Source organism: Sciurus vulgaris (genome assembly GCF_902686455.1).
Source record: "Sciurus vulgaris genome assembly, chromosome: 5".
Lineage (NCBI taxonomy): Eukaryota > Metazoa > Chordata > Mammalia > Rodentia > Sciuridae > Sciurus > Sciurus vulgaris.
This window is the reverse complement of record NC_136465.1, coordinates 57,847,504-57,874,014: the sequence shown is the minus strand read 5'-3', so window position 1 is coordinate 57,874,014 and position 26,511 is coordinate 57,847,504. Positions and strand designations below refer to the sequence as shown.

Below are 26,511 nucleotides of genomic sequence, written 5' to 3'. Positions count from 1 at the left end.
GCAATCAATACATACCTGTGCACAATGATTTGAAAGATTCTGTGGAAAATTATAGAGCTGGTACTGCTTTTAAAGAGTTTCAAGTAGTTAGGGAAAACCAACTCACTGTCATTCAGATAATTAACAATAAACCCTACCATCCAAAGTGAGTTGTAGAAACCCCAAGTGAACAAGAGTTCTGAAGACTGAGTTGATAGCATTTGCTAGACTGGCCAGCCCAGAGCCACCATGGGGGAGAAGTAACTTGGGCTGACACTTGACAGGTAGATGGACATGGGTAGGGCCAAGATGCTTCGCAGGGTGCAATCAACCACCTTCCACACAGGGCCTTTATCTAGAAGGCATCCATTGGGCAGGCTAATTAATTACAATTGATTTGGGGATGACAATGTAGTGAAGAGTTAAAAGCATGAACACAGGAGCAGACATGGAGAATGCTATCAAGCCCTGGGAAAGGACCGTGCTATGCAGTCACATTGCTAGAGCAATTCTTCTATGTATGAATGACAGTGGTTCTCTCCAGCCAGTCTGATGTTCTTCTGACATGAGCTGAGTGTTTATATGCACATATGCATGCATGTGAGAACTCCACACAGACATCATCCAAGTGCGGCCTCATGCACACACTCACTTACCTTGTTCTCCCTCCTCCCCCGAACCCAGCAAAGAAAACGTGGAACAAAACTTCAAACCTTTCTTGGGACCATTCCTGAGTACACACACACACAAAAACTGCTCCAATTTTTGTACACACCTAGAAATCTTCAAAGGGAAAACTGCACTACAATATAAGAAAGACAGACCAGCAAACAGTTGGGCCCAGGCAGGAAGGGAGCAAAAAAGAATGAGGTGAAGTACAAGTAGGTAGATAGTGACGAGAAGAAAGACAAGAGAAAGAAGAAAGAAGCACAGTGATTCAACTTGAGAAGAACTTGAGCTGTGGGTAAGGATATCGGATTCCATCTCTTGAGATACGGAATATGGCTTTGGGTACTTGTACACATCTCCACAGCTGCACCTGGAATACCATGATCTCATCACCATTTGTCTTTTAGACAAGAAATAACTGAGAATATGGACCATGTGTGAATTCATCCATGCATTATCATTTCTATTACATGGTTGGGCCTCAACAAATGTTTGTTGAATGAATGAAATAATTATGTCTTGAACTTTGTAATTCCCACGACAGATTATTCTTATAAAATCAATACCACTTGTCTACAGGAATCCCTCTCCCCAAGCTCCTGACTTTTTCCAGGGTCAGAGGAGCCTCATGGGGAGCCATCACACACCATGCAGGTCTCTTTCCCTTTTTCTCCCAAACCCAAAGTCCCTCTACTTATTTTTAAAATTTTATAATTTAGCCTCTCATTCTCTTGACCTAAGTCAAAGAGATTCTGCAAATTTTCCTGGGAGAGGAAGCACAGTGAGCCTTATCAAACATTTATAGCACCATGCAAAGGCATAGGTAGGGTCTTTTCCTAAAAATAGGACTTATATCTGGAAAGAGAATGAGAACTCTGGCTACCTGAGTAATGAGAGTGGATGTATCAGGACAAAATGGGAATCCAGGGGAACCGTGACCCCTTACTCTGGCTCCTCCATTCTGTCTCATTATGTTCCTGCCCAGTGATATCCATTTTCAGCTTGGGCATGTTGCCCAGGCCATCCTCCTGGCTTTGGGTCCTTGGTGTTTTAGTACCTGGGAAGCTAAGGGTATCTTTGTCTCTGCCTTGCCTGCTCAGCAGTGGAGCAGCTGCATTCCGTGCACTGCCAGGCTGCTTCTCTGCGTGTGCACATTTGCTGAGCAGGTGTGTTCTCCCTAGATACACCTTTTAAGGTGGTAGTATCATCAGTCAGCAGTGCCCAAAGAACTAAAGGGAAGAGAGGAAAAAGGCTAGTTGGTTTCAATGCACAGTTCCCTCCCTGGCCTGCTATTCTGGCCTGATGCTGTTATTGTGTTTGTGTCCTCTGTCCCCTTGCTCTGAGTGTATTTATTCTCTCTGAGGAACTCCCTTGAGTAGTGGGAGGGTGGGGACTTGAGCAGGCTGATGGGTGCCTTCCTTCTCCCTCCAGATGACATAGGCAGACACAGGAATTCCAAGGTGGATGTTACTCAATGTGCCCATGGTTCTGGGTGGTCAGAGAAGTAGGCCTCCATTCCCACCGCCCCCACCCCCATTTGGGTCATCATGAAATGGGAACCAATGTCCGACCTGCCATGCTGTTCTACTTATTAGCTGTGTTTGATAAACCTCTGACCTTTCAGATACTATTCTTTTTAACAGGTGTGCTCTCCCCTGCACATTATTTTTATGTGTTTACTGCCCTATTACTGAACTGGTTCTGCATGATTTCCTTATTCACTCTTTAATTTGGGAGCACCTTATTTTACAGTCCACTAACTTTGTTGAAAATAAATTCACTTTACTTGTGTGGTTAGTATTACTCATTTAATAACATAAGTGCCATATTAGGGTGCGGTGGATGCATAGTAAGTGCCATGCAATTACAAGGTAAATATATGATGGGTTTATTTCATCTTCATCCTCTGGGCCCAACACAGGGTGACATAGTAATTACTTTGGTACCCATTAAGTGTACTTACCGCATAATCGGTAGGAAGATTAATTATGTAGGTAGCTCTTGCCACCTTCCATTTCCACACAATTTCTGAGGTTCCACCTCTTTTAGGATTATGTTGTCTCAGATAAATCTCCTATGCTGAATCCACCATTATGAATCCACTCCAGGGATGAACCATATCCAGAGCACATCTGGAAAAGGTTGAAAAGCATGTAGCACATTCTGGGGGGTGGGGAGACACCCACATTCTAAATTCAAACTAACGCTTTTATTTTTGCTTTGCCCATGCATTCAATAGGATGGAGTAGGAGAGGTATGGGAGAAACAGCATGTGCCTTCTTAGAGACCAGTCTGCTTCCACAATGAAGTGTTAGCATTTAGCATTTAATTGGTGCCAGAAATATTTACATGAACATAGAGCCCCTGGGACCAAGACCTTCATCTCTCATAATGTGTATACCCTAAACTGAGGTTATCAGTGTTCTCTGAATCTGAATGATTTGTAACAAAGCTAAAATTAATGTTTGTGAACTCTGGTCCTCTGTTTCTTGACTCACAGATCATATATTAGCTTCTTACCTCAGACCGCTCTCCATAAATGCATGTGCCCAAGTCATGTACAAGCAGAATAGTCACCCATTTTTTGTCATTTGTATGAGTCTGTCCTCCCTCAAATAAAAATAAGGTATAAAAAGTATTTTTCAGGTAAATATGACTTCCTAAAATAAGTTAAGGAGTTGTCTGCTTTCACTATAAAAATATTATGTTCTTTGCAAAATTGATTCTCTGCAAGAGTCTATTACATGGTAAGCTACCTTAATGCAGTTAAGATATTTGACTAGCATCACTTTGATTTATACAAGGCATTTCAGAAACATGATTACTGTGTGAATGAAAGTACAACTTGTGTGGCTAGCTACATATGTCATTTTCTCTGAGCGGTGGCTCCAAAAATCCAATAGCATTTCATTTTGCATCCCAGGGTGGCTCTTGGACTCTGCACCCGCGTTGGCCACTTAAGGTCTCTCTTGTGTCTTTCAGGCATCGAGAATGCCAGCGATATTGCCCTGTACTCGGGCCTGGGTGCTGCAGTTGTGGCTGTTGCAGTCCTGGTCATTGGCATCACCCTTTATAGACGGAGCCAGAGTGACTACGGCGTGGACGTCATTGACTCTTCTGCATTGACAGGTGGCTTCCAGACCTTCAACTTCAAAACAGTCCGTCAAGGTCAGCGGCGCAGGTCCCCCAACACCTCACCCTCAGGACCATACACTACACTCCCACAGGGACCCAGTGTTCTCTTTGGCCCTGTGTGAAGGTAGCTGTTGGCACTGGGAGCCGCTACCAGGCTTGACAGGACACCAGTCTTGACAGAATGGTCTTTTAAGGCCTCAGCTATGGTGAGGACAGATGGATCTCAATTCACCATTAGCATCATTTTTAAATGAGACAATTCCATCTTTGATGTATAGCAAACTTAATGAGTTATTTTACCTTAAATTATCCAGCTTTCTCCACTAAGAAGCCTGGTTGGAGGATATATATTTAATTTAGTTAACTAAAATACTGATTATTGCAGGCTGAGGACCAAGTCCTAGACCACAACCTCCCTAGCATATTTATTACACTATCTTTTTGTTTCTTCTGTTTTAAATAAGTAAGAAAGAAGACCTCAGAAGATATAGAATGGGTCAGTTAGCCAAGGAAGCAAATTAAATTCCAGGTGAAATGACTCTCAACTCTTGCCTAGTCCAACTACTCTTTTGTTGTGGAAGAAGGAACATCTAACATGCCAAACGTACCAGTGCTACCATAGAAAACAGGGCCGGTGAATTCTCTTATATGAAGCCAATATTTTGCTTCCTTTGAGGTAGGGATGAGACATATGTGGCTTTTGTTTTAGAGAAAATGAAACTGTTGCTCTTCAGAAGGTGATGTTTTCAGTCTTGAACCTCATCAACCATATTATACCCTTTATTTCTGTTTGTGGTGTGTTAATACCACCTGCGAGCCAGGTCACAAAGTCTCAGTGTTTAGTACTGATTAAAGAGATGGGCTACTCAAATGGAAACCCAAACCTGCTGGAAAAAAAAAAAAATTGAGAAATGACCAGAAGAAATGAGTTACTCCTCTTGCCATTTATTTCTGAGCACCTCAGTGTTAGGCCTCCAATAGGAATGTATCCCCTAGATTTGGATATATAGTTTACTATATGTGTTTTAATTAGAAATGAAGCTAGCGAAGAATTAGTTTTTATACATCAGAAACTAGAAATATATTTCCATCAAATAATAGCTGTCAATATCTTAGAGCATAACCCTTGATGAAAACAGAGGCAATGTGTTTGTGCGAGAGAGTTTTGTATATAAGTGTTCAGTCTTTAAAGTTAGATTTGAGCTGGCACATGATGCCTGTAATCCCACCGGCTAGGTAGGCTGAGGCAGGAGGATCACAAATTCAAGGCCAGCCTCAGCAACTTAGCAAGGCCCTCAGCAAATTAGTAAGAACCTGTCTCAAATAATAAAAAGGGTTAGGAATGTGGTTGGGTGGTTAGGTGCCTCGCAGTTCAATCCCTGTTATTTATAAATAAGTAAATAAATGAAATCAGACTTGAGTCTAAAACTGCTTTGCAACATAGTCATTTATCCTAAGTTTCAATTTTGACAGCTATGAAATGGGAATAATAACATCCACCTCAGAGTGTTCTTGTGAGGATAAAATTGTACAGAATAACCCACATAATCCCTTGGCACATGGAAAGTGCTCATAAATGGAGTGAATATAGTTCTGGAACATGATCATTTCCTCTTACTTTAGCACAGGCTACCATTCTGCTTCATGAGCACCAAGTAGCAGGTGCGAAGCACAGTTGCCTGGCCTATGCAGTTTTCAGAAGCTGGCATGCATTTCCCTCGTGGAGGAAAGGGAAATATGCATTGTCAGTCTCTTAAGCAAGTACATCACCTTGCCACATTGTCTCACCATCTTGTTTACTTTTGGCAAAGAATCTCACAAAACTAGTGACATAAAGAAAAAGTCCTTGGTAGCTGCTAGTATCCCTATATTCCTTATGATGATACGCCTGACATTCATAGTATATGAGTTTCACCTACACTGTTTTAGAGGTATCTATTCTTGATCCATTTATCTGGTGCTCCAGAAAGAAAAACAGTGAGACTATTAATGCCCTGGGATGCAGCTCAGTGGTAGAGCACCTGCCTGCCCTGCACAAGGCCTTGAGTTCAGTCTCCAGTACTACAAAATAGAATGTCATGCTTATAGTAGGCTAAGGACTTGAAAATAGATTTTCAAAGAATAGACTGAAGTCTGATCAGGGTCAGTCACTCACCCCTGCCCACACCATTCTTCAACCGTGGACTCTGTCATATGCATATGCTTTTTTTTTTTTTTTTTTTTTTTCAGGGCTGGGGATGGAACCCAAGACCTCGTGCATGCTAGGCAAGCACTCTGTCACTGAGCTACATCCCCTGCCCTGTACGTACTTTTATTATCAAGCATTTTCCACATCTGTGCCACCTAATTCTAGCAAATATTTTTTGCTCTTTGCTTCAAATGAGCTGGGAGAGTCTTTCAAAAATAGCCAAAAATTAAGTTTCAGAAGGTGGAGGGCTTGAGATCAAATAGCTAGACTTGGGGATACAATTCTTGAGGTCTCCATGGAAATGTGAGTTCCCAACTCTTTTCAGATGTGGGATCATTCTTCAGTCCCACTTCTTGCCTGGGGACACCATAAACAAGAATACAGTCCTAAGCTATAGAACTCAATGTGGTTTTGTTAAAAAACCCAGCACCTTGATTGGTCTTTGTCTTGGCACAACAGCCCCAAGCATGGAAAAATACACCATCAAGGAGACATTAGAGCTTGCAGCATTATCTCACCTCATTTGTACATTTTCTCTGTGATTCTGCAGTCTTAGAGCATCCGAATAAGAGGTGGTGAAAGTCAGGGTTATAGATTTCCTGCTGGCATTGTTACAAATTATGAAAATGGAAAAACAATAGAGGCTAATACAATATGGCCTAGAATTGCAACATTTTCAAAAATACCATACTTTAAACATTTTTGTCAGGCCCCAAAGGAAAATTGTTTAATATGGTTTGGGTTTCAATTTGAGATGTCACATTGACGGACTGATATGGGTGGGAGGTTTGGGACTGAGGGTTATTTTGTTATTTACTAATAAATGAGATTACTTCATCACAAGAAAATATCACAGCATTTCTTTTTAATATTTGGCTTGGAAAAAATTGGTATGCCCCAACAGATGACAAAGTCCAATTTCTCATGTTTTTGTAAAGATTTTTTTTTTTCATTTGTTTTCAGACATAAAGGAGACCATTCTGAGTTGTTCCCCACATAGAATCTGAGTTGCTTTCTGTCTCCATATGGAGTATTCTTTTCCTCTCAGTGACATATGCAGTGTTCAAGTGAATTGGCTACTGAGACATGAAGCAATTCATGAGGTCCTCTGACCCATTTGCTCTGAGGACACATCATTTCCTCCTGCAGCTCAAGAAAGTGCCCAGAATTCCACGAAAAATATGCTGAAACCAGGCAGCTTCATTATAAACAGCACTACCTAGTCACCAAGCTGTGTCATCTCTTGCCATTTAAAATGAACAGATGTTATTTTTGCTCCAAACTGGATTGCAAAACATTTTTTTAAGCTTCTCTTTGCCAGTTGAAATCACATGAACAATACCTGAGTTATTTGCCAGAGTGCCAAAAATATTTGTTTTCCAAAGTAAATATCTCAGAAGGTGAAGGATTTGTCTGGCAGCATTCAAAGAATGGACTGGGAAGGGGACCTCAGTTTCAAGGCATTGGTCACTAAGAACCAACCTGGTGTGGCCACTCTGCAGGGCTACTCTTCTCAGAGCAGCTAGAACTGCCCAGGCTGTCTTGCAGTTAGGAAAGGCAGCTGTAAAAGGGTAATGGAGGTGTCATTGTTCTGAGTGACAGATCAAAATATGTATTTTTTTTTTAAATCAGGTAACTCGCTGCTCCTGAATTCTGCCATGCAACCAGACCTGACAGTGAGCCGAACATACAGTGGTCCCATCTGTCTACAGGACCCGCTGGACAAGGAACTCATGACAGAGTCCTCTCTCTTCAACCCTTTGTCGGACATCAAAGTCAAAGTCCAGAGCTCATTCATGGTTTCTCTGGGAGTGTCTGAGAGAGCCGAGTACCATGGCAAGAATCACTCCGGGACATTTCCCCATGGAAACAACCGCAGCTTTAGTACAATGCATCCCCGAAACAAAACACCATACATTCAAAATCTGTCATCACTCCCCACAAGGACAGAACTAAGGACAACTGGTGTCTTTGGCCATTTAGGGGGGCGCTTAGTAATGCCAAATACAGGTGGGTGGTAAGCGTGTGCCTGTGTACTTTCCAGATATTGTTTAAATACTTAATATAATTATATCCTGTCAGATTCATTTTGCGATATTTATCATCCCTTTGTCAGAGCAGAAATGCCACAGCTTTCCCAGTCTATTTGATTTACACAGCACACCAGTTCCAAGGCTCAGATTAGACTTTGTGGTCTTCATCTCAGAATGTTTTAAATGCCTGTTAGAGTTGGTAGCAACATTTGCTGCAAAAAGTCTGGATAGTCCCCTGGGTTTAAGCCCCTTTGAAATGCGTTACCTAGAGCATGATCAGGTAGCACCAAATAAGTCTTTGGCATGACCGTGACAAATATCCTGTTTGTACCCACGCATGGTTTATATGCTAGTGGATAATTTAATCCAATGACAGTCTCATTTCATCAGTAACTGACCTAATAAACATGCTCAGTGTTCATAGACCTTGCTAAGCATGTTACTTCATGACGAGCATTGATAAATAATCATTGCAGAGCTGTTCCTTTGAATTACAACTTCAGTTCCACGGCTATGTCGTAAGCATAGTTAATTTCCAAGTATTTTCTTTCGTTCTTTGGGTTGGAAGAGAGGAGATTTTTCTTGATGTTTTACAGGACACTTACGGTGCCCAGCTCAGTTGACTTTTAAAATGACATCCTATCTGTGGGTTAGTCTTCAGAGTTGTGACCTCAGACTTAAGTGTGTGGCAGAAGGTCACTTTTTCCCCTGATTCCTAAGCAATGAGAATTGGGCAGTATGTTGAGTCACAGGGTGCTCTGGCTGAGAAGCATGGGGCAGTTGGATCTGTAAGTGTTATTAGACAGGTTAGCACAGATTCAAGGTCTTGGCATGTTTCTCTCTAAGGTGGAGCTAACCAAAATACTATCTCATAAAATTAAACCTGAAATAGGACTAGTCCAATGCTATTGTTGTAGCTAACTGACCTAATAGTTTACTAACTTGAAACTCAACTTGTCCTTAAGTTGATGAATGTTGAACTCCTTCTGTCCCAGATAATTGCTTTCTTTAAACATCATTTCAAAATCTGTTTTATTTCCTTTAAATAGTGCTCTAATGCCACCATAATGATTGTGTTTTGTTTGCATAACCTTCCAGTCCTCCATGGCTTTCTTGGTCAGTGTTTTGGACATGATAAGGATCTTGGTTGAAATATGTGTGAGTGTCAATGTATAAATGCCTGTGTTTTTGATGACTGGCAGATGGGAGACTCAATGCAGAGTGAATCAATCAACCACATTTACCAAGTACCTTCCCTATAAGACTTCATAAATTACAAGGGTGTGTTCTGAGGGTGCATTGTGGATAAAGAAATGTAAAAGACACATCCCTTACCCTCTCAAGGAAGAGGATACACACATCATAAATCATACAAAGTCACACATTGAATCACTGTGCTTTCATCTTATCTCCTCTTTCTAGCTCATAATTGGTATTGTCTCAGTAGTTATTAGTTGAATAGGTTGACCAGTACTCCTCCTTTCTCTTCCCTTCCTCATTTGCTAATGTGTGTGTGTATGTGTGTGTGTGTGTGTGTGTGTGTGTACACACATGTATCTTATACACATATTGAAGGAATGTCAAGAGCAGCCTGCTCATTGGCTATGTTTATTTCATGTTCATTAAAGAAAGTGAGGAGATGAAATCATGATGAACTAAAGGGCTTTCTTTTCCTCCCCTTCTGACTTGAGAAGCATCCAAGTTGAAAACTAAGAACTCTGATAGCATTATCAATGACTACCACACAACTCCTCTGTGAAACGGGCATTTTCAAAGCTCTTGACAAGGAGCAATGAACAAGATTGAAGCTATTTGCTATGAATGAATTTGAGGAAAAATAAGTATGGGGAGTTGAAACATATCCCCTGTTATTTGCAGGACATAAATGCAAAATATGCCCTGGAGATAAAGAAAGCAAGGCATAGAAATTAGATTGCTCTAATGCCATCTATCCCAAATTGTCATATGGCACATGCTAGAAATGATTTATTATGCAAAATATGAAACAGGAAACTCAGACAGGTGGTTCTGTTGTCATATCAAATAAAAGGCTGTCAGAATGCAGGTGGAGTTTGGGGGAATATATTTTTCTTTGATCATAGTTAACTGGTGAATGACATACTGAAAATGAATACTTCTTTAAGAGACCATTGGCATAAAACTTTCCCACAGTGCCTCTCATTCTTCATAATATAACTTGCCAACAATACCACCTCCCTCTACAACCCTTGCCTGTGATTGATTGTCTTCAGACTCTGCATACAATTTGCATGTTTGGGTAGGAGGAAGAGGAAGTATGTTTGACAGATAATAATAATAATACAATTTCTGATTGAAAAACAGAGAAAAATAGTTTAAAGCTCCAATTATCCTGTAGATTCTGGTTGAATTTAGGAGTATCATGAATAATATTTCAATCTAAGCAGAGGGAATTAAGCTGACTTGAAAGGATGAAAATACGTTGTGCTCCCTAAAAGCGCGTTCTCAGACAGCTTCCTTCATATTCCTTCTCTTTTGATCTGGAAGTAGATGGTTGGGCCATGGTGATTTATACTGGACAACAAGACTGGTATTTTCACTAAGAATTTTGAATCCTCTTCATTCATTCATGTGTGTATGAGCTGTTTAGTGTGTTGCTGCTCTGTACAAGGCATTGTGCTAAGTGTTGTTGATGTGACGTGGCATTGTGAAGAATAGGGGTTGTCTGTCTCTTTGTCATCATGAGCTAGAAAGCCTGAAAGGAAGGCAGCCGAGAAAGTGCTACATCAAATTAAGACAAGGCAGAGAATGACTAGGGCATGTATTCAGGTCGACAACCAAACACACTGAATATCCTTTGTATTGCAACTTATGTTCAACAGCAGGAAAGGATATCATGGATGCCCCTTCTTTTGGAAACTACATTTAAGGAAGACTTGAAAATGCACGGAGGTGCCTTCCTGATTGGAGGTCCCTAAATGTGTCAATTAGAGTTCTCCTACTACTGATGTTAAGGTCCAGAATATAAATGGGTCTCCTTGCTGTAAGCAAGATTTAAATGTGTCTCATTCTTAGTGCTAGTGAAAGATACTGATGATAACTAGCATGTTACTGAATATTGCTCATAAATGTGAATCACAAATAACTTGTTTTGCAATGAACCTTGCATTCCTCAACTGTATAGCTGCTAATAGGCACATAGAAGGATAACAGAAAAACTTACCATCTCTAGATTTAAATTAGCAGCAGCATCCTGAAAGCTTTTTGTGTGATTAACTCTAATGAAAGAGAAAAACAAGGTGAGGAGATGCATTATTCAAAAAATAGGATGCCCTGAGATTTTATTTCATAAAGATTATACTATTTCTCTATTTCATTTCCTTTTATAAACAAGAAACTACATTAAAGAGAATCTCAGCTCTCCCTAGACATCTCTCTTGGCCAAAGTGAAATATTTTCCTCTCTGCATTCAAGAGGAGAGAGGGGACATTTAAAATGCAGTGTGATGTGGCTTCCTGTGCCTTCTCTCCTTGCATTATATTTCACTTATAATGCTGCTGGGTTTTTTTGCAATTTGGCATTAATATGAGTATGGTTAAGTCACTTTTAGCTTAACTCTTTTCAGCAGCTTCTATTTGCAAATTTAGGACCATATTGCTTACACAATAACCTAGAAGGTCCTTCAGTTTATCCAATGCTTTTATTTTTCCTAGTTTTTGGCAAACTGCATAGACCTCTGAGCACTACATCAGCTTGCTTCCTGATGCACAATTTGTAAGACAATTTATACCAGGTTCAAGGAAATCTTAGCTCACCCATTATCCCACGTACATTTCTAGAAGTTAGTGGATACAAATGAGATAGACAAATACGTTTTATAATTTGGGAGCAGATCAACTGATGTATCAATAAACTCATATTCTCGGATATGTTTGATAGTGCCTGGTTTTAGGACCCAGTCTTTTAGAGAGAAACAATGTTGGGAAGATTTAAAATTTAGAAAAGAAACTGATTTGAGTACTCAGTAGAATAATATGCCCTTCTTTATGTCCCAGTTATAAAACAGTGGACTTTGTAAATCTTCCAAGGATTAGGATTTCACAAATTGCCTTGAGAAGGTTCTTTTTTGTGGGCAGCTGTAAGGCACTCAAGTGCTGTACTTTAAAACAGTTGGAAGATCTATGAATAACCCCCTGTTTTGTTTTGTTTTTTTTTTCCAGGGGTGAGTTTACTTATACCACATGGTGCCATTCCAGAGGAGAATTCTTGGGAGATTTATATGTCCATCAACCAAGGCGAACCCAGGTAAGAGTGTTATATTGTTTTATTTTGTACATCTAGGGATATGTAACAATAATCCCCACTATTATGTATGATTATAATCCATTAATTTTAAAGAGAGGGAAAAGAAAACAATTAGGGTAAATTTTTGAACACTTTACCAAAGTTGATAATGTGGATAGCAAATATGCACATGGAGATGTTCAGCATCATTTACCTGGGAAATGCAAATAAAACCATGAGAAAACACCACTGAACTCCCACTCACATGATCAAAGTTAAAAAGTCAGCCATACCAAGAGATCTCAAGGTTGTGAAGCAACTACAACTCTCCTACATGCTGGTGGGAATGTAAAATGGTGTAACACCTTTGGAAAACAGTTTGATAGTGTCTTTAACAAGTTAAATGTACACCTATCATATGATTCAACTACTCCACTCTTAGGCATTTTCTCAAGAGAAATAACAGAACATGTCCATTCAAGACTGAAATACACATGTTCATAGCAGCTTTATTTGTAGAAGATAAATGGATTAAAGAAGGAGTATATTTATAAAATGGGATACTAACAATATAAAGGAACAAACGATGGATACATGTTAAAGTATGAATAAATCTGAATTTCAGTATACTTGAACATAAGAACCACACATTTAAACATGCATACTGAATGATTCAATTTATGAAATTCTAGAAGATGCAAACTGACTGAGATAGTGGTTATCTGGGGACCAAGGACACCATTCAGAGGCAGGGATTATGAAGAGATGGGAAAACTTTTGATGATGTGGATGTGTTCACAATCTTGATTCTGATGATGACTTCACAGATGTGTGGATGTGTGTGCATGTTCGTGTGTGTGTGCACGCGTGTGTGGGGGGGAGAAACTTTCAATTGTATATGTAATTATGTATGGTTTATATCCATTTTATCTCAGAAAAAAATAAGAATGGTGTTCTAAAAATGAATTTCTGTCGGGTGGCCTCACAACTCTAAAATGTATTAAAAAAATCACTGAAATGTATACTTAGGGTATATGAATTTTAAGGTATATAAGGTATACCCCAAAAAAGTCATTTTAAAAAAACCAGACTGGATGGGAACACATCTACATGTTTATAATTGTTAGCGTAGGCTAGTACAAATACAGTGGAGTTTGTTGCTGTGTTCTTTGTAACTTTCCCTATTTTCAGTTTTTTCTAATTGGATATACATTAAAATAAACAAAAAATATCTTTAGACATGATATCTTAAATACAAAGTGGAAAGTCGGCAAGAGATTTGAAGTCAATAAGACAATGAGACCTGGAGATGTGTTTGTGAAATAGTGATACACTTGGCCCTATACAGGGAAAAACCAGTTGTAGAACCATTGGCAGGAGCATAAAACATCCACGACTCTACATTTTAGGGGCACTGGTACATAACCATGGAGCACCAAATGGAAAACAGAAAATTGGGAGGCAGACCATAAGGGAATATTGATTGACCAGGTGCTGTGGCACATGCCTGCAATTCCAATGACTGGAGAGTGAGGCAGGAGGATCACAAATGCAAGGCCAGCCTGAGCAACTTAGCAAGTCCCTCAAAATAAAAAAAAATAATAAAAAAAAAAGAAGACTGGGAGTATAGCTCAGTAGTATAGTACCCCTGGGTTCAATCCCCAGTGCTGAGAAATAAATAAATTTAATTAAAAATTAAGAGTCCTTGGAGGTATTCTTCAATGCTATCATCATTATGCAAATTCACACTCTGATAGATTCATGACCCTTTTAAGGTCAGCATAGGACCTGCTCTGCACAAGCCGAAAGACAATTTCTTAGGCAGTTTTCCTAATAGTAAAAAATATGGTCTAAACTTCAATAGCTTTCAGGTCTGACGAATTTTAGCAGCATTAAATTCAATTACACAACAAATACAAATCTTGTCTCACACTCTTAATGAAAGTAGTTATTTATTTTCTTATTTCAACTATGATATTTGTAAAAGTATTACCTTCCTCCACAGAAGAGAAACCCAGCTCCTCTTTAGAAAGCAATTTCTCTCATAAACTGGATATATACCTCTGGCATTTTTAGTCATAACATCTTGGTTATTTTAGAATAGATTTTTTTGTTGTTATGGTTGTTAGCAAAGAATACCTGAAAGAAAAAACACTGGAAAGAAAACAACCAGAGAAGTAGATTGTTTAAACAGATTTTGACAGCTATTTCTATAACAGGATTTGTGGGTGCCCAGTGGCCCTAGGTTTCTGCTTTCTGGGACTTGAGAGGAATGGAAGAAATGGTTCCGCCAGTCGGTTATTGGTGAGGCTCTTAGAGGAGTGCGTGGCTGTGCTGTGTTGTGCACTCCTGTTATATTCTCAGTCCTGCACATCTATATTCTTTTCCTATACACCTGAAAAGGTGCTGGTATCTAAAGAACTCCATAAATGGGGAAAAAGGAACCTCATAGAGTTTCAAGTTTTCTCCAAATCTTAGGTAAGTCAGTTAAGAAAAATGAAAATTGGAGTTCTTTTGGGTGGAAGTCACCTCATTTTTATCCTTTGACTTGCTTATGAAATCATACCTGCCTGAAATTAAGGTCCTGGTTATTTACACATGTTTTTTAAAATCTGTCCTGCAAAACTCATTGTCCTTCAGCATCTGCAAGGCATTGGTTCCAGGACTCCCAAGGATAACAAAATCTATGGATGCTCAAGTCCCTTGGGTAAAATGGTATAATATTTGCACATAACCTACATACATCCTCCTATGTGTACTGTAAGCCATCTCTGTATTACTTATAATAACTAATACAATGTGAATGCTGTACAAACAGTTGTCATACTATATTGTCTTAGTGAGTAATATCTTTTGATCTGAGGTTGAATCTGGAGATAACCAAACCAAATATATTGGAGGATCAACTGTGTAAGGCATAATCCAGACAGTCTTTCCTGAATTATGGCCCCCTACCAAGCCCTCTCTCTGCATCCCTCTCCCTTCATTCCAATCCTCATACTGAGCCTGTGTTGAGCTCCTTCCATCCAAACTCCTCCCCAGTGTCTTCTACCTCATTTCCTGAGAAACAACCTAGAACTGTTTCATATTTGTACAAAGCAACCAGTTTACAACTTACCTTAATCCCTGTCTCTAAACTAGAAGCTGTTTCTTGCTTGGAGGTCAGAACAGGAATTTCTAACAGACATCAACCATACAAGAAATTAAATAAAATGTCCTGAAAGAATTGGAAAGAATGATCACTTGGAACATCCTACAGTTTTGAGAAATACCTATGAACTTGCCAGAGCCCAAAAACATAAAGTGATAGCTTGGCCTACTGGGTCATTGTCCTGGCCATCTTTAGCTTTGAAATTCCATGTTAACCAATGTGGCTTATCCATCTCTATCTAGGGTTGGAGTCTGTTACTGCTGTCTAGAAAGGTGGATAGAAGTGAGAACTTTAGATAAGGTGTGCATTTTCTTACAATATGAAATCATAGGAAGCACACATTCCCTTTCAGCTTGCTGAAAGCTTCCCAGGAGTTCCTGTCTCTTGAGGAAATGACTGGTCTGTGGGCGACAGGCCATTTAGCTTCCTTGGCAATCCTAGTCCCTTTTGAGTGGCATCAAACTATTTACAAAAATACTAAAAATAGCAAATGCCTTTCTACTCCATTTTTTTTAAGCTGGGATGAATTTTTTCCATCTGTGCCAAGAAGCTTCTTAGATCTGTGTTCTTTAGCTTTTAATCTCATGATTAATCAGGAAAAGGCCATTGTATCATCTTTTCTTTGTAATGTCACTTGAAACTCCATTTTCATTTCATGCTGTCCATCTGTCATCCTAAACTTTTCTTGGAATCCACAGAGCTGGAATGCATTGCTCTGTTTCTTTCATCTTTGCCTCGAAAGTCACCACTTTTCCCTTCCTTTCATTTCATGGGTGTAAGAATTGGATTTGCTGACCCTCCATCACCTCTAACACACAGACTGCTGTAGGATTCCAAACAACATTTTTATGCTTCCAAGCAACATCTTTAAATTAAAGTCTGCTCCGTTTTCCTCTTGACCACACATTTCTATTGCCCCTTTCTAAATTACATCCCTGGTATAGCAGGGTAATGACTTATTGGAACTATAACTGATGTAATTAATTCCAATTCCATCCCTGATTCTCAGGGACATGGCTCTGTGGCATGAATCAAAGACACCAAACATCCCCCTGTATTCAAGTAACCTCAAGTGGTTACACTTTCATATTTTGATAAGCTGTAATTGAGGTTGCTCGTTGTCTGAATAGAACATACCCTCTCTGTTGGGGGGTCCCACTTGTGTTCTTGGTGAGCCTCCAAAAGAACTCTCTGTACTTTCTGTTATGAAGAATGGTATCACTTTCCCCTTCAACATTCCTCTGCCATCTCAACTTTCAGACCGGAAACAACTGCAGTAATGAATCTTTTCCAACTTCCTCCAGTAGTCGCACCTTTGATCAGTCCTATTGTTTGAATTTGAAATGCCCCCTAAAAGCCCCAGATGGTGAAGGCATGGTTACCAGCCTGTGGGGCTGTTAGAAGGTGGTCGAAACTTTAGGAGATGGAACCTAGTAGAAGGAAGTTAGGTAACAGGCTAACCCCTATATGGGGATTTGGGGATCCAGCCCCTTCCTATCTTTCTCTTTGCTTCCTAACTGTGAGCAGGTGAGTAGTTTCCTCTGCCACACACTCCCACCATGATGCACTGTGCCTCTACAGGCCCATCTAGCAACAGACCATGAACTGAAACCTCTGAAACTGTAAGCCAAAATAAACCTCCTTCTTGTAAGTTAATTATCTCCAGCATTTTGTCACAGTGACAGAAAACTGACTTGTACAGTTAATTGTAACACTGAGGAAATTATTTCAGTTAACTTTTTGTATGTATATGTGAACAGTGGTTTGCCAAAAAGTCATCTTTATGTTCTTGGAAAAGTAATAAGTTACTTCTGTTTCCATACAATCTGTAAAGAACCCATATATACATTAGATTATTTTAATCTCCACAGTAATATTTTAAGGAAGAGAATTTTGTACCAATTTGTAGAATAAAAAAATCTAAACAATGGAATCTCCAAGAAGCTAAACTATCTCACAAAATATGCTAATCAATGGCCAAGCTGGAATTTGAGCCCAGAATGTCGCACTTCAATTCTGAAGCTCATGGACTAAATGATGCTACTTTCCCTTGATCAAGGACAATAAGAAAACAGCATTCTGACATTGTATTGCAAATTCTGGCCGCAGTAAATAGGTGCCTCTGGAATAGCTCTATCAGAGCACCAAATATTAGGCAAGACAGGATCAAATTGAGCATATCTTAGAAGTCTATGGGGGTAAATTGATGTACTTAAATGATAGAACTGAGCAAAGAAAGCCTGGGAACAAGGCCGAATCTTTGTAAACAGTCTGAGCCCAATGGCAGAGTGTACTCAGGTGTCACAGGTCCTGGGTTCAGGTCTAAGCTTCACTGCTGCTATGCTTGTGACCACAGGTAAATTAATGACACTCTAAATGTCTCTGATTTTTCATCTGAAAAACAGTAGTAGGTACCTGCCTGCCTTGGAAATGTTGGGGTATTGTATGCAACTTATAACAGCAATATAGCATTCTTGAAGATGATAAAATAAGAAAAAAAAAATCTAACTGATAACCTTTATATATGGGTATATTACAAGTTAACTTTTACACATTGATAAAACATTGTTATGTTCATATTAACCTTGAAAATAATAATATAGTCTTCTAATTTTGTAGCTTTGAAAATTAAGAATCAGAAAAACTTGTAGGTTTGCCTTAGGTTATAGCAGGCCTGACACAAAGCAAGATTTTTCTGATAATGTATTCCTTATACCACACCACTGTGTTACCCAGCTTTCCATTGTGGTGACAAGGTAACTGAGATAATCTGCTTAAAAGGAGGAAAGATTTATTTGGGCTCAGGGTTTTAGAGGTTACCATCCATGGTCACTTGGCCCAATCATTTCGGGACAATGACAAGACTGAAGGTCACAATATTCCCTACAAGGGCACACCCCCAGTGAATTGCTTTTTCCAGTCAGGCTGCATTTCCTAAAGTTTCCATCACCTCCCAGTAGCACCAGCAACTGGGGGCCAAGCCTTCAACACAGGAGTCTGGAATGTTTGGACTTTCAAGATACAAACTATAATAGTCACACTCCACCTTACAGCACAATTAAACATATTATTCTCAAAGAGTTCTTGATGAAAGATGGAGACAGGGCTTATGCTTAATAATGGGAGTATACCATGAAATGCACAGAGAGGGTGCCAAGATTTGGGAAGACAGGATAACATTGTAATTCAGTATAGTTACAAATCAAGTATCCCTTATCTAAAATGCCTGGGATCAAGAGTATTTCAGATTTTAATTTTTTCAGTTTTGGGAATGTTTGCATATTCCCAAGATATATAATGGTGTATCTTGGAGATAGAATCAGAACCTAAATGCAAAATTCATTTGTTTTCATATAAACTTTATCAGATGGCCTGAGGATTTACACAATATATTAGTGTGCCTGTGTTTTGGCTGTGACCTGGCACATGAAATTAGTTGTGGAAGTTTCTACCTGTGGTGTCATATCAGCACTGAAAAAGTTTCAGGTTTTAGAGTACTTTGGACTTTCAGATTAGGGGTTCTCAGCCTGTACCACTGCAGTAGTGGATTTCACAGAAAGTAATGAAAGAATATAACAAGGTTTTTAATACATTGTAAGGGTAGACATAAATAGAGGGAGGTGAAGGAGGACTTCCTAAAGATGTCATCTGAGCTTACTGTTAAAAGATGACAAGAAATTGACCAGACAGTGAGGTATAAGGGCCCCAGTGATTTCTGTCTACCCATGTGTATTTCCTATAGCTTTCCATAGGGCGAGAGGTTTGCATGTGCTTTAAGAGTGACTAAATCCAGAGGTTTGCCTCTGCTTCAAATTCCTTCTAATGCCAGAATATCACTTTAAGCAACCTCCTTCCGACTCCACTCCAGGCCTTGTCACAGTGTCGGGTTTCAGGTACTGCCCAGTTATAGTACAGAGCAGACTTGGAGACATCATAGGAACAGGGAGTAGAGGCCACACAGAAAGGCAGTGGCAGGAAATTAGAGCTGCCAGCAGTGTGTGCTGGTGAAAAGCCTTGGACTCCTCCCACATCAAGAGTGTGTGAGTGACTGGCTCAGTGTTAGATGTGTCCACCTTTTCTAAAGGCCTTTGTCCACTGACGAATCCAGCAGGGATTCTCAAAAGAACCTGTCTCATTTCCCAAATTTTAATTTTAAAGATTTGGGTTTGTGTGTGTGTGTGTTTGTTTTTAATTTCCTCAGAAATCTTTGGTGGGTGGGGCAGAATTTCATCTTTTCTATTTAACCAAGTACCAATCATTTTTTATGAAATGAAATTATGTATCCAAGAAAGGAGATTCAAAAATTAGCTACCTCAGTTTACAGACCCTCCACCCACATTACAGTGAGAAGAAGATGTGGATGTAGCATGTCCTTCTTTCTTCCCCTCTCCAAGCTCTCTTCTACAGCCACCCCACCCTGTGGGTAGAGAGTAGGGAACTAGACCAGAAAATTATTACAGGGAGCTTGCTTCTGAGAAGCAATAAAATGAAACCAAAGGCAAACATTCATTTCTTTTCCAATTACACTGTCATGTGGATATTCCCAACCAAATGCTTAGACTAGCATTGGAGATGTTGTTACTAATTTTACAACATGTCACATATTTTGGAATTTGGACTTAGTCCAGGTGGGATATTTCAACCACTTTTGTCTTTTGGTTTTTTGTTTTTGTTTTGTTTGTTTTCTTCAATTGAATCACATGATCTGCTCAATGGGAACATTTTGCATTACAGGTTGGGGAGACAGATTTCAGTAATATGAAACATTGTCTTTTTTAAGGGTGCTTAGATAACATCATTGTTTTAAAGGCAATATATGAAATAAGACCAAATACAAGATTTAGAAAACAGAAAAGTAGCTCTGGAAAATGCAGAAGATATAATTTCTTTTCCAGTGATGAGCTCACAAATACTACTAGCTATTATCACAAATAGTTCACAAATACTGCATAGAAGTAGAGGCAACTTCTATGGAATAGCTTCATGTGATCTTTATTCCATAGGAAACTATAAGGGGGAACCTCATTTCTAGAAGAGTAAAAAGAAAACATCTATAAATTAATCTTTCTCAATGAGATTTAAAGACTGACCAGCTGGCCCCTTTATTGATAGAAATGGAGTTTTATTATATGATCTGTTTGTAGTAAAGTATTTTTTATGTCAAAACTTTGAGATCATAAAACTTCTCATCCCCCTGAAAGATAAAACTGCATACACTCTTGTTAGGACCTCTGATTCCTCAGAAGACAAGAAGCCCCTGCCCCCAGGCTACTTCTGTAAGCATAGCAGTCCCTCATCAGAATTTACCTCTTAAGCTCCAAATAACACCTGCCTTTGACATTACCCTGATACCAGGTGACTGGTCACATCATTGCTCAGGAAAGAAAGGCTGGTCACCCTTCCAGGTTGATTTGCTTCTGTGTTTGCCTCCCAAACTTGGAGGCAGGCTCTATGTCAAGCCATCCCTCTACTCAGGCAAAAAACAACACAACAAAATCATACCTTCTCAGCTGGGCATGATGGCACATGCCTGTAATCCCAGTGGCTCCAAGGGTGAAGCAGGAGAATCACAAGTTCACAGCCAGTCTCAGCAATTTACAGAGATCCTGTCTCAAAATAAAAAGGGCTGGGGGATGTAGCTCAGTGGTTAAGCACCCCTGGGGTTCAATTCACAGTACCAAAAAGAAGAAAGAAAAATTGTACCTCTCAATGCAAAGAAAGTTGTAGACTTGTGAAATAGTTTCCACGATTGGTATTACACACTCAAATCAGTCAATAACCACTTATTTGTATTCATTACTCTACATCAAACAGAATATAATACCATACATAGAAGGGTGGAAGAGAAAGTGGGATGGATGGATGGATGAAAAGATACTTACAGATATAGACATATAGCATGATGTGATATTTGGAACCCAGTAGACTTCTTCTGTATTCTTGGAACTGATAAGGTTCAGAGGTGATTAGGATAAATAAATAAATGAATAAACAAACAAACAAATCAAATACCCCAACATTTTGATTTCAGGGATTTTCCAGCTGTAATGTTAACCAATCTCCCCTCCTTGCAGAATCTACAAAGAAGTGTCATTTCATCTTCCTGGATGTTATCATGCCTCTACCCCACTCTCTCACATGCCCTCTCCCTCTCTATTGATATTAGAGTGGGAATCAAGAGAAAAAGAGAAGTCACATTTTGGAGGAATGCAACTATCAAAAATGACTGTTCCCTGCTCTTTCCAAAACCCAAAGACAAGATCCCCAAGACAAACACTCATAAAATGTGGGTCACCTGTAGGAAGTAGACACTAATACCTGTTTTTTACATTGTGTATCATTGTACTGACTCTGCTTCCCCATGCTACCAGGGAACAGAGGAAAGCAAAACTGAGAGGACAGGTCATGGTGACAAGACCAAGGAGAGTGGGGGCAAAGAGCACTGCCATAATTTCCAGGTCTCCACATTCTAAAGAGGTAGAGAAGATGAACCCTGGCCAGGATTTATGGGCCAAAGAGGGTGAAAATTAAAACTGCAGACTTGTCAGGGCCACTGCAGTGTAAGTCATGATGTTACAAGTTAGGGCTGCTGCCAGCAGGGAGCCACTTGGCAGGAGCTGCAGGTGCTTAGGGACAGCTACTGGCAGTCCAGTCATCTGCACCCACCCAAAGGTCATTGAGTCCTTTTAGAGTCACCACATCCATGGTGAACCCATTAAAAATCTTTGAAATCATCCAAGAAAAAGATCACCACCTTGCCACAGGTAGTTAAATAAGGAGAAAATATGTCTTCCCTTTCCTTCCTATACAATGCCACAGAGACCAGCTCAAGGAAGGAATACATGGGAAACAGGCACCTCTTCCTCCTCTCCTGACCAACCTCTGAGCTTCATGTGCACACAGACCTGAATGTCCTGCAAACATTTCTGTGGGGACTAAGGAGGAGAGGTGGGGTTCTGTGTCAGATGCAAAAGTATTAAAACTAACAAAAACCAAATAAACTAGTATAATAATAGATGTAACTAAAAAGTTATAGAAGCAAAATGAAAGTCTTCAAGGGACCCTGCTATAGCAGGTGGCTCCACCACACCCACTTGTTAAGAATAGGAAAACTAAACTCAGCTAATAGCACAATAGATTAAGCTCCATAGGCAAACCATTTACTTATATTAACAACAGCATTTCAGTGTGGTATGTGTGGTGACAGATATACACAAGTATTATAACCAGGAGTGAAGGAATGAACCCCATCTAAGGGCTCAGAGGCCATCTCAGAACATCAGTTGAGCATAAAGGGCATTCCAGTTGAGGGGAGTAGGCTGTGCAAAGACCCAGAGCTATAAATAACCTTGTGTATTTTGGAAACTAAGCAAAGTAAAATAAAAGAAAGAATGACAAAGAAGGAGGCTACAGTGTAAGGTCTACATTAGGCAGCATTGCTTGCTATCCAAGAAAGACCAGCACTAATCTGATGGGTAAAGATTGATGTGACTTAGCATTTGGGAGATTTGGTCATGTTCACCCTTTAGAGATATTATCCTTGGCTTTGTCTCCACTGCCCAAGTCCAGTCCTTCAGGATATAAGCACCCTCCTTGAGAGCACAATGAAATATATCTCGTTTTGTTCAGCACAGTTATTAATAGTGTTCCTTTCCTGCCTCAAAAGTGTGTCAATCTGGACAGTAAATTATAGTCTCTGACTTATGAGTGTCCTTGTCTCTAGTCTTGAATGTTTTAAATCCATTCTCTAATCCCCTCATTGCTATCACTGGGGACTTTGGAAAGAGACTTGGGGAGAAAGTTGGCAGGATATGTGTGTGTTAATGTGGGGTGAAGGAGATGAAGGAGTTGAAGATAATGCCCAGAATTCTGACTTGGGAACTGATGATTAATTAGTAGAAAGAGATTTGCCAGCTGAAGGTCACTTGAGGGTTTGTGATGATAGTTACCCTGGGAGCAACTTTGGATTTCCTTCCAGGGATCAAATATAGCACTTTGACCTACAAGAAAAAGGATAGGAAAAAATTGAAAATTTAAATGCATTTATTAAAGAGTAAGTAAACAAAAGGGGGAAATAATAGTGATAACCAAGAATCAAAAAGATAGCTGTTGAATCAAAATCCTGCATCCAGCTTTTGGGGAGAGGGTATGAGAGCCGTCCTACTTAGCAGTCAAAGGGCATGACATGGAGAGCCCTTGCACGCTCCACTCAAGGTGAAATCATCTGCCTTCACAGGGAAGGATCTACCAACTCCATTTATGAAATGGTAACATATGTTACTTGTCAGCAAGTCAATGGGGACTTAACCATTGGAGTTGCAACTATGGGAAATAAGATGACAGGATAGAGTGAGGGAAACACAAGAATCCAGAAGGCTTGGGCTCCATTTGCTCCCACCAGCACCCTGAATGACCTTGTGCAAATGTTATTTTACTCCGGGCCTCAGTTTTATCATCTGTAAATTTTATATATTATTAACCGTTTCTGGATTTGGGTGAGGTCAATATAATCAGTTTATATCTGAGAAGTCCAGTGCAAACTGTTAAATGCCATGTATTCATTTGTTTGTTTTATTTTTTATTTTTATTTTTGCAGTGCTGGGAATAGAACCCAGGCCTTATGCATTCAAGATAAGCACTTTGCCACTGAGCTATGCCCCCAGTTCCTAAAGTGCCATTTAAATGTCACATTTTGATATTTTAACTATTCTTAATTTTTTTAATTTAAAAAATTTTTTTTGGTACCAGGAATTGAACCTGGGGCATTTAACCACTTAAACACTGATCCATATCCCCAGCCCTTTTTTATATTTTATTTGGAAACAGAGTCTTACTGAGTTGCTTAAGGCCTCAGTAAGTTGCTGAGGCTGGCTTTGAACTTGTGATCCTCCTGCCTCAGCCTCCCAAGCCACTGGGATTACAGGTATGTGCCACCCCGTCTAGTATAATTATATAAAATTACATACATGATGGAAGTTTTGCTTTAGCTCTGTTCTGATAACAGGGTTCTTCTTTTTTGAGTGCTACCACATTCTAGACTCAGGAAAGATGCATTCAATGACAGCAAACGTGTTATCAGTTCACTGTAAAATCCGGACCTTTGTGAAAATAAAGAAAACTCCCTCAAGTGCCGTTGACTCCACCTGTTTTTCATAGCACTCTGGCGTATGTCTTATACTTCAAAGGTCTATCGTATGAATCCCACAGTGGACTCTAAGTGGGCTGAAGTTTAGATCAGTAGATGAGTAACCACTTCAGTAGGGCAGGTGGCTTAGGCCTCCTTAAACAGCTTTGTCCCTGTGCACTTCACCTGAGTTTCCTTGCAAGTTGGATAGTAACGGATGGAAATGAATGAATTGTTCTTGTCACCATTTCTGCTCAATGGTCATTTCCAGGTTCAAATCCTGTTTGTTGTTCAAGAGAGTTTTGGAAAGTTTTATTGGAAGCACCAAATTGATGGCATCTACCTACCCTTTCTGAGATATTTGGCATTAATTACCTCTATAACAGGCATGGGAACTGAAGAGGAAAGGTGCATCCTAAGTAACAAAACAAAAAAGAACTCATTCTGCTAGTGCCAGGGAGTAAATTGCTGCCATTTGAGAACTACATTAATTCTTTCCAGCAACTGGTGCCATGCAGCATAATAAAAGGGGCGATTTATCAAGTGATATCTTAATGGTCTAGAAGGGTTAATACACCTTTAGTGGAAGATTATACTCTTTTCTGCAGTAAAATCATGATGATTTCTTCACTGCCATTTAGGTTAGAATATAATACCATTGCCCCTAAAAATAAGAGAAAGAGATCAGTGGAAAACAAGGAAAGAGAAAAATAAGTACAATTCTTATATTGTCATTTTACTATCTGCTTCCTGGAGGAAGAAGAATTTCCCCCAAATCATACTCTTTGCTTTCCCTTCTACTACATACCCCTTGGTCCATAAACACACCTAAGTAAAAACTGCCATTATTTTAATCAAAGTACATTTGGAACCCAAGCGAGCTCACAATGGGAAGTGATTAGAGTGGTCTGGAGGAGTCTTTAATTAAAGATGCCATTGACAAGATCACAATGGCTATGAATGTTGTTAATAGATCAGAATGGAAGCTTCACCCTAATTCAATAAGGGAAAGTCATTGGTCCATGGGTTTGATTACACATTGTAAATGGACACCACATACTGTAATTATTTTTATTTGTATGCACCATCTCTTTTATTGCCCATGCTGGAACTAGAAATAACCTGTCCTATTAAGATATTTAATATATATCATCCTTTCCACTTCACTTAGTTATAGCCTAATAAAAATGCCAGGAGAAGATACCAGCCCACACTGAGGCTGCCACAATACTTTCTATAGCAGTCCACACAGCCCTTTGAAAAACTGCACCATGAACTTCCTATTTCCTTGGGTTATAATCTTTAAATTAAACTATAACAACTTTCCAGGACTCCATAAAGTTATATGCAGATCTGGAGCCCTGCTCTGGAAATCAGAGAAGGGGCTCAAGATGCTGAAACCTTGAAGATAAGCCAATACTACACAGATACCTTGACCAGGTTATGCAGTGTTCAGGAGACAACCGTGTGCTAGGGCTGTGGGGTGCAGCCACATAGGGTCTCAAACATGAAAAACTTGGTGATAGGCAAAAGAATGACTCCCCAATTATGTTCACTTCCAGCTCCCTGGAACCTGTTGATATTTTATTATCCTACCTGTTTAAAAAAAAAGAACTTGATAAGGTTAAAGACCTTGAGAAGCAGTGACTATCATGGATCACCAAGGGGGGCCCAATACAAGGGTCCTTCTAAGAGAAAGGTAGGAGTATCAGAGTCAGAGATCTGAAAGATATTCTGCTGCTGGCTTGAAGAGGGAAGAAAGGACCTTGAGCCAAGAACTTCCAGTAGGGCTGCAGACCTGCCAATACCCATATTCTAGCTCAGGGAGACCTCTGAGCTATAGAACCACAAGATAAATTTGTCCTAAGGTAATAAATCTCTGATGCAGCAATAATGTAAGACGGATGCCGGTCTCTATTTTAACTATATTATGTACCTCAAGGCCCCCAAGGTATGGTCTAGTCTGTGA

The 26,511-nt window shown here is 39.7% G+C and overlaps 1 protein-coding gene across 8 annotated transcripts in view; it reads left to right on the top strand.

Annotated features, from left to right (window-relative positions):
- UNC5D (unc-5 netrin receptor D) overlaps nucleotides 1-26,511 on the top strand; it is a 533,325-nt gene that overhangs the window by 459,016 nt on the left and 47,798 nt on the right. For 3 of the 8 annotated variants that reach the window (XM_079139085.1, XM_079139082.1, XM_079139081.1), the window contains 4 exons: nucleotides 3,631-3,816; nucleotides 6,013-6,084; nucleotides 7,604-7,981; nucleotides 12,204-12,288. In XM_079139085.1, coding sequence (XP_078995211.1) covers nucleotides 3,631-3,816; nucleotides 6,013-6,084; nucleotides 7,604-7,981; nucleotides 12,204-12,288 — 721 coding nt within the window. The remainder of the gene's footprint in view (nucleotides 1-3,630; nucleotides 3,817-6,012; nucleotides 6,085-7,603; nucleotides 7,982-12,203; nucleotides 12,289-26,511) is intronic. The other 5 variants (XM_079139086.1, XM_079139083.1, XM_079139087.1 and 2 more) reach the window with 2 other exon arrangements.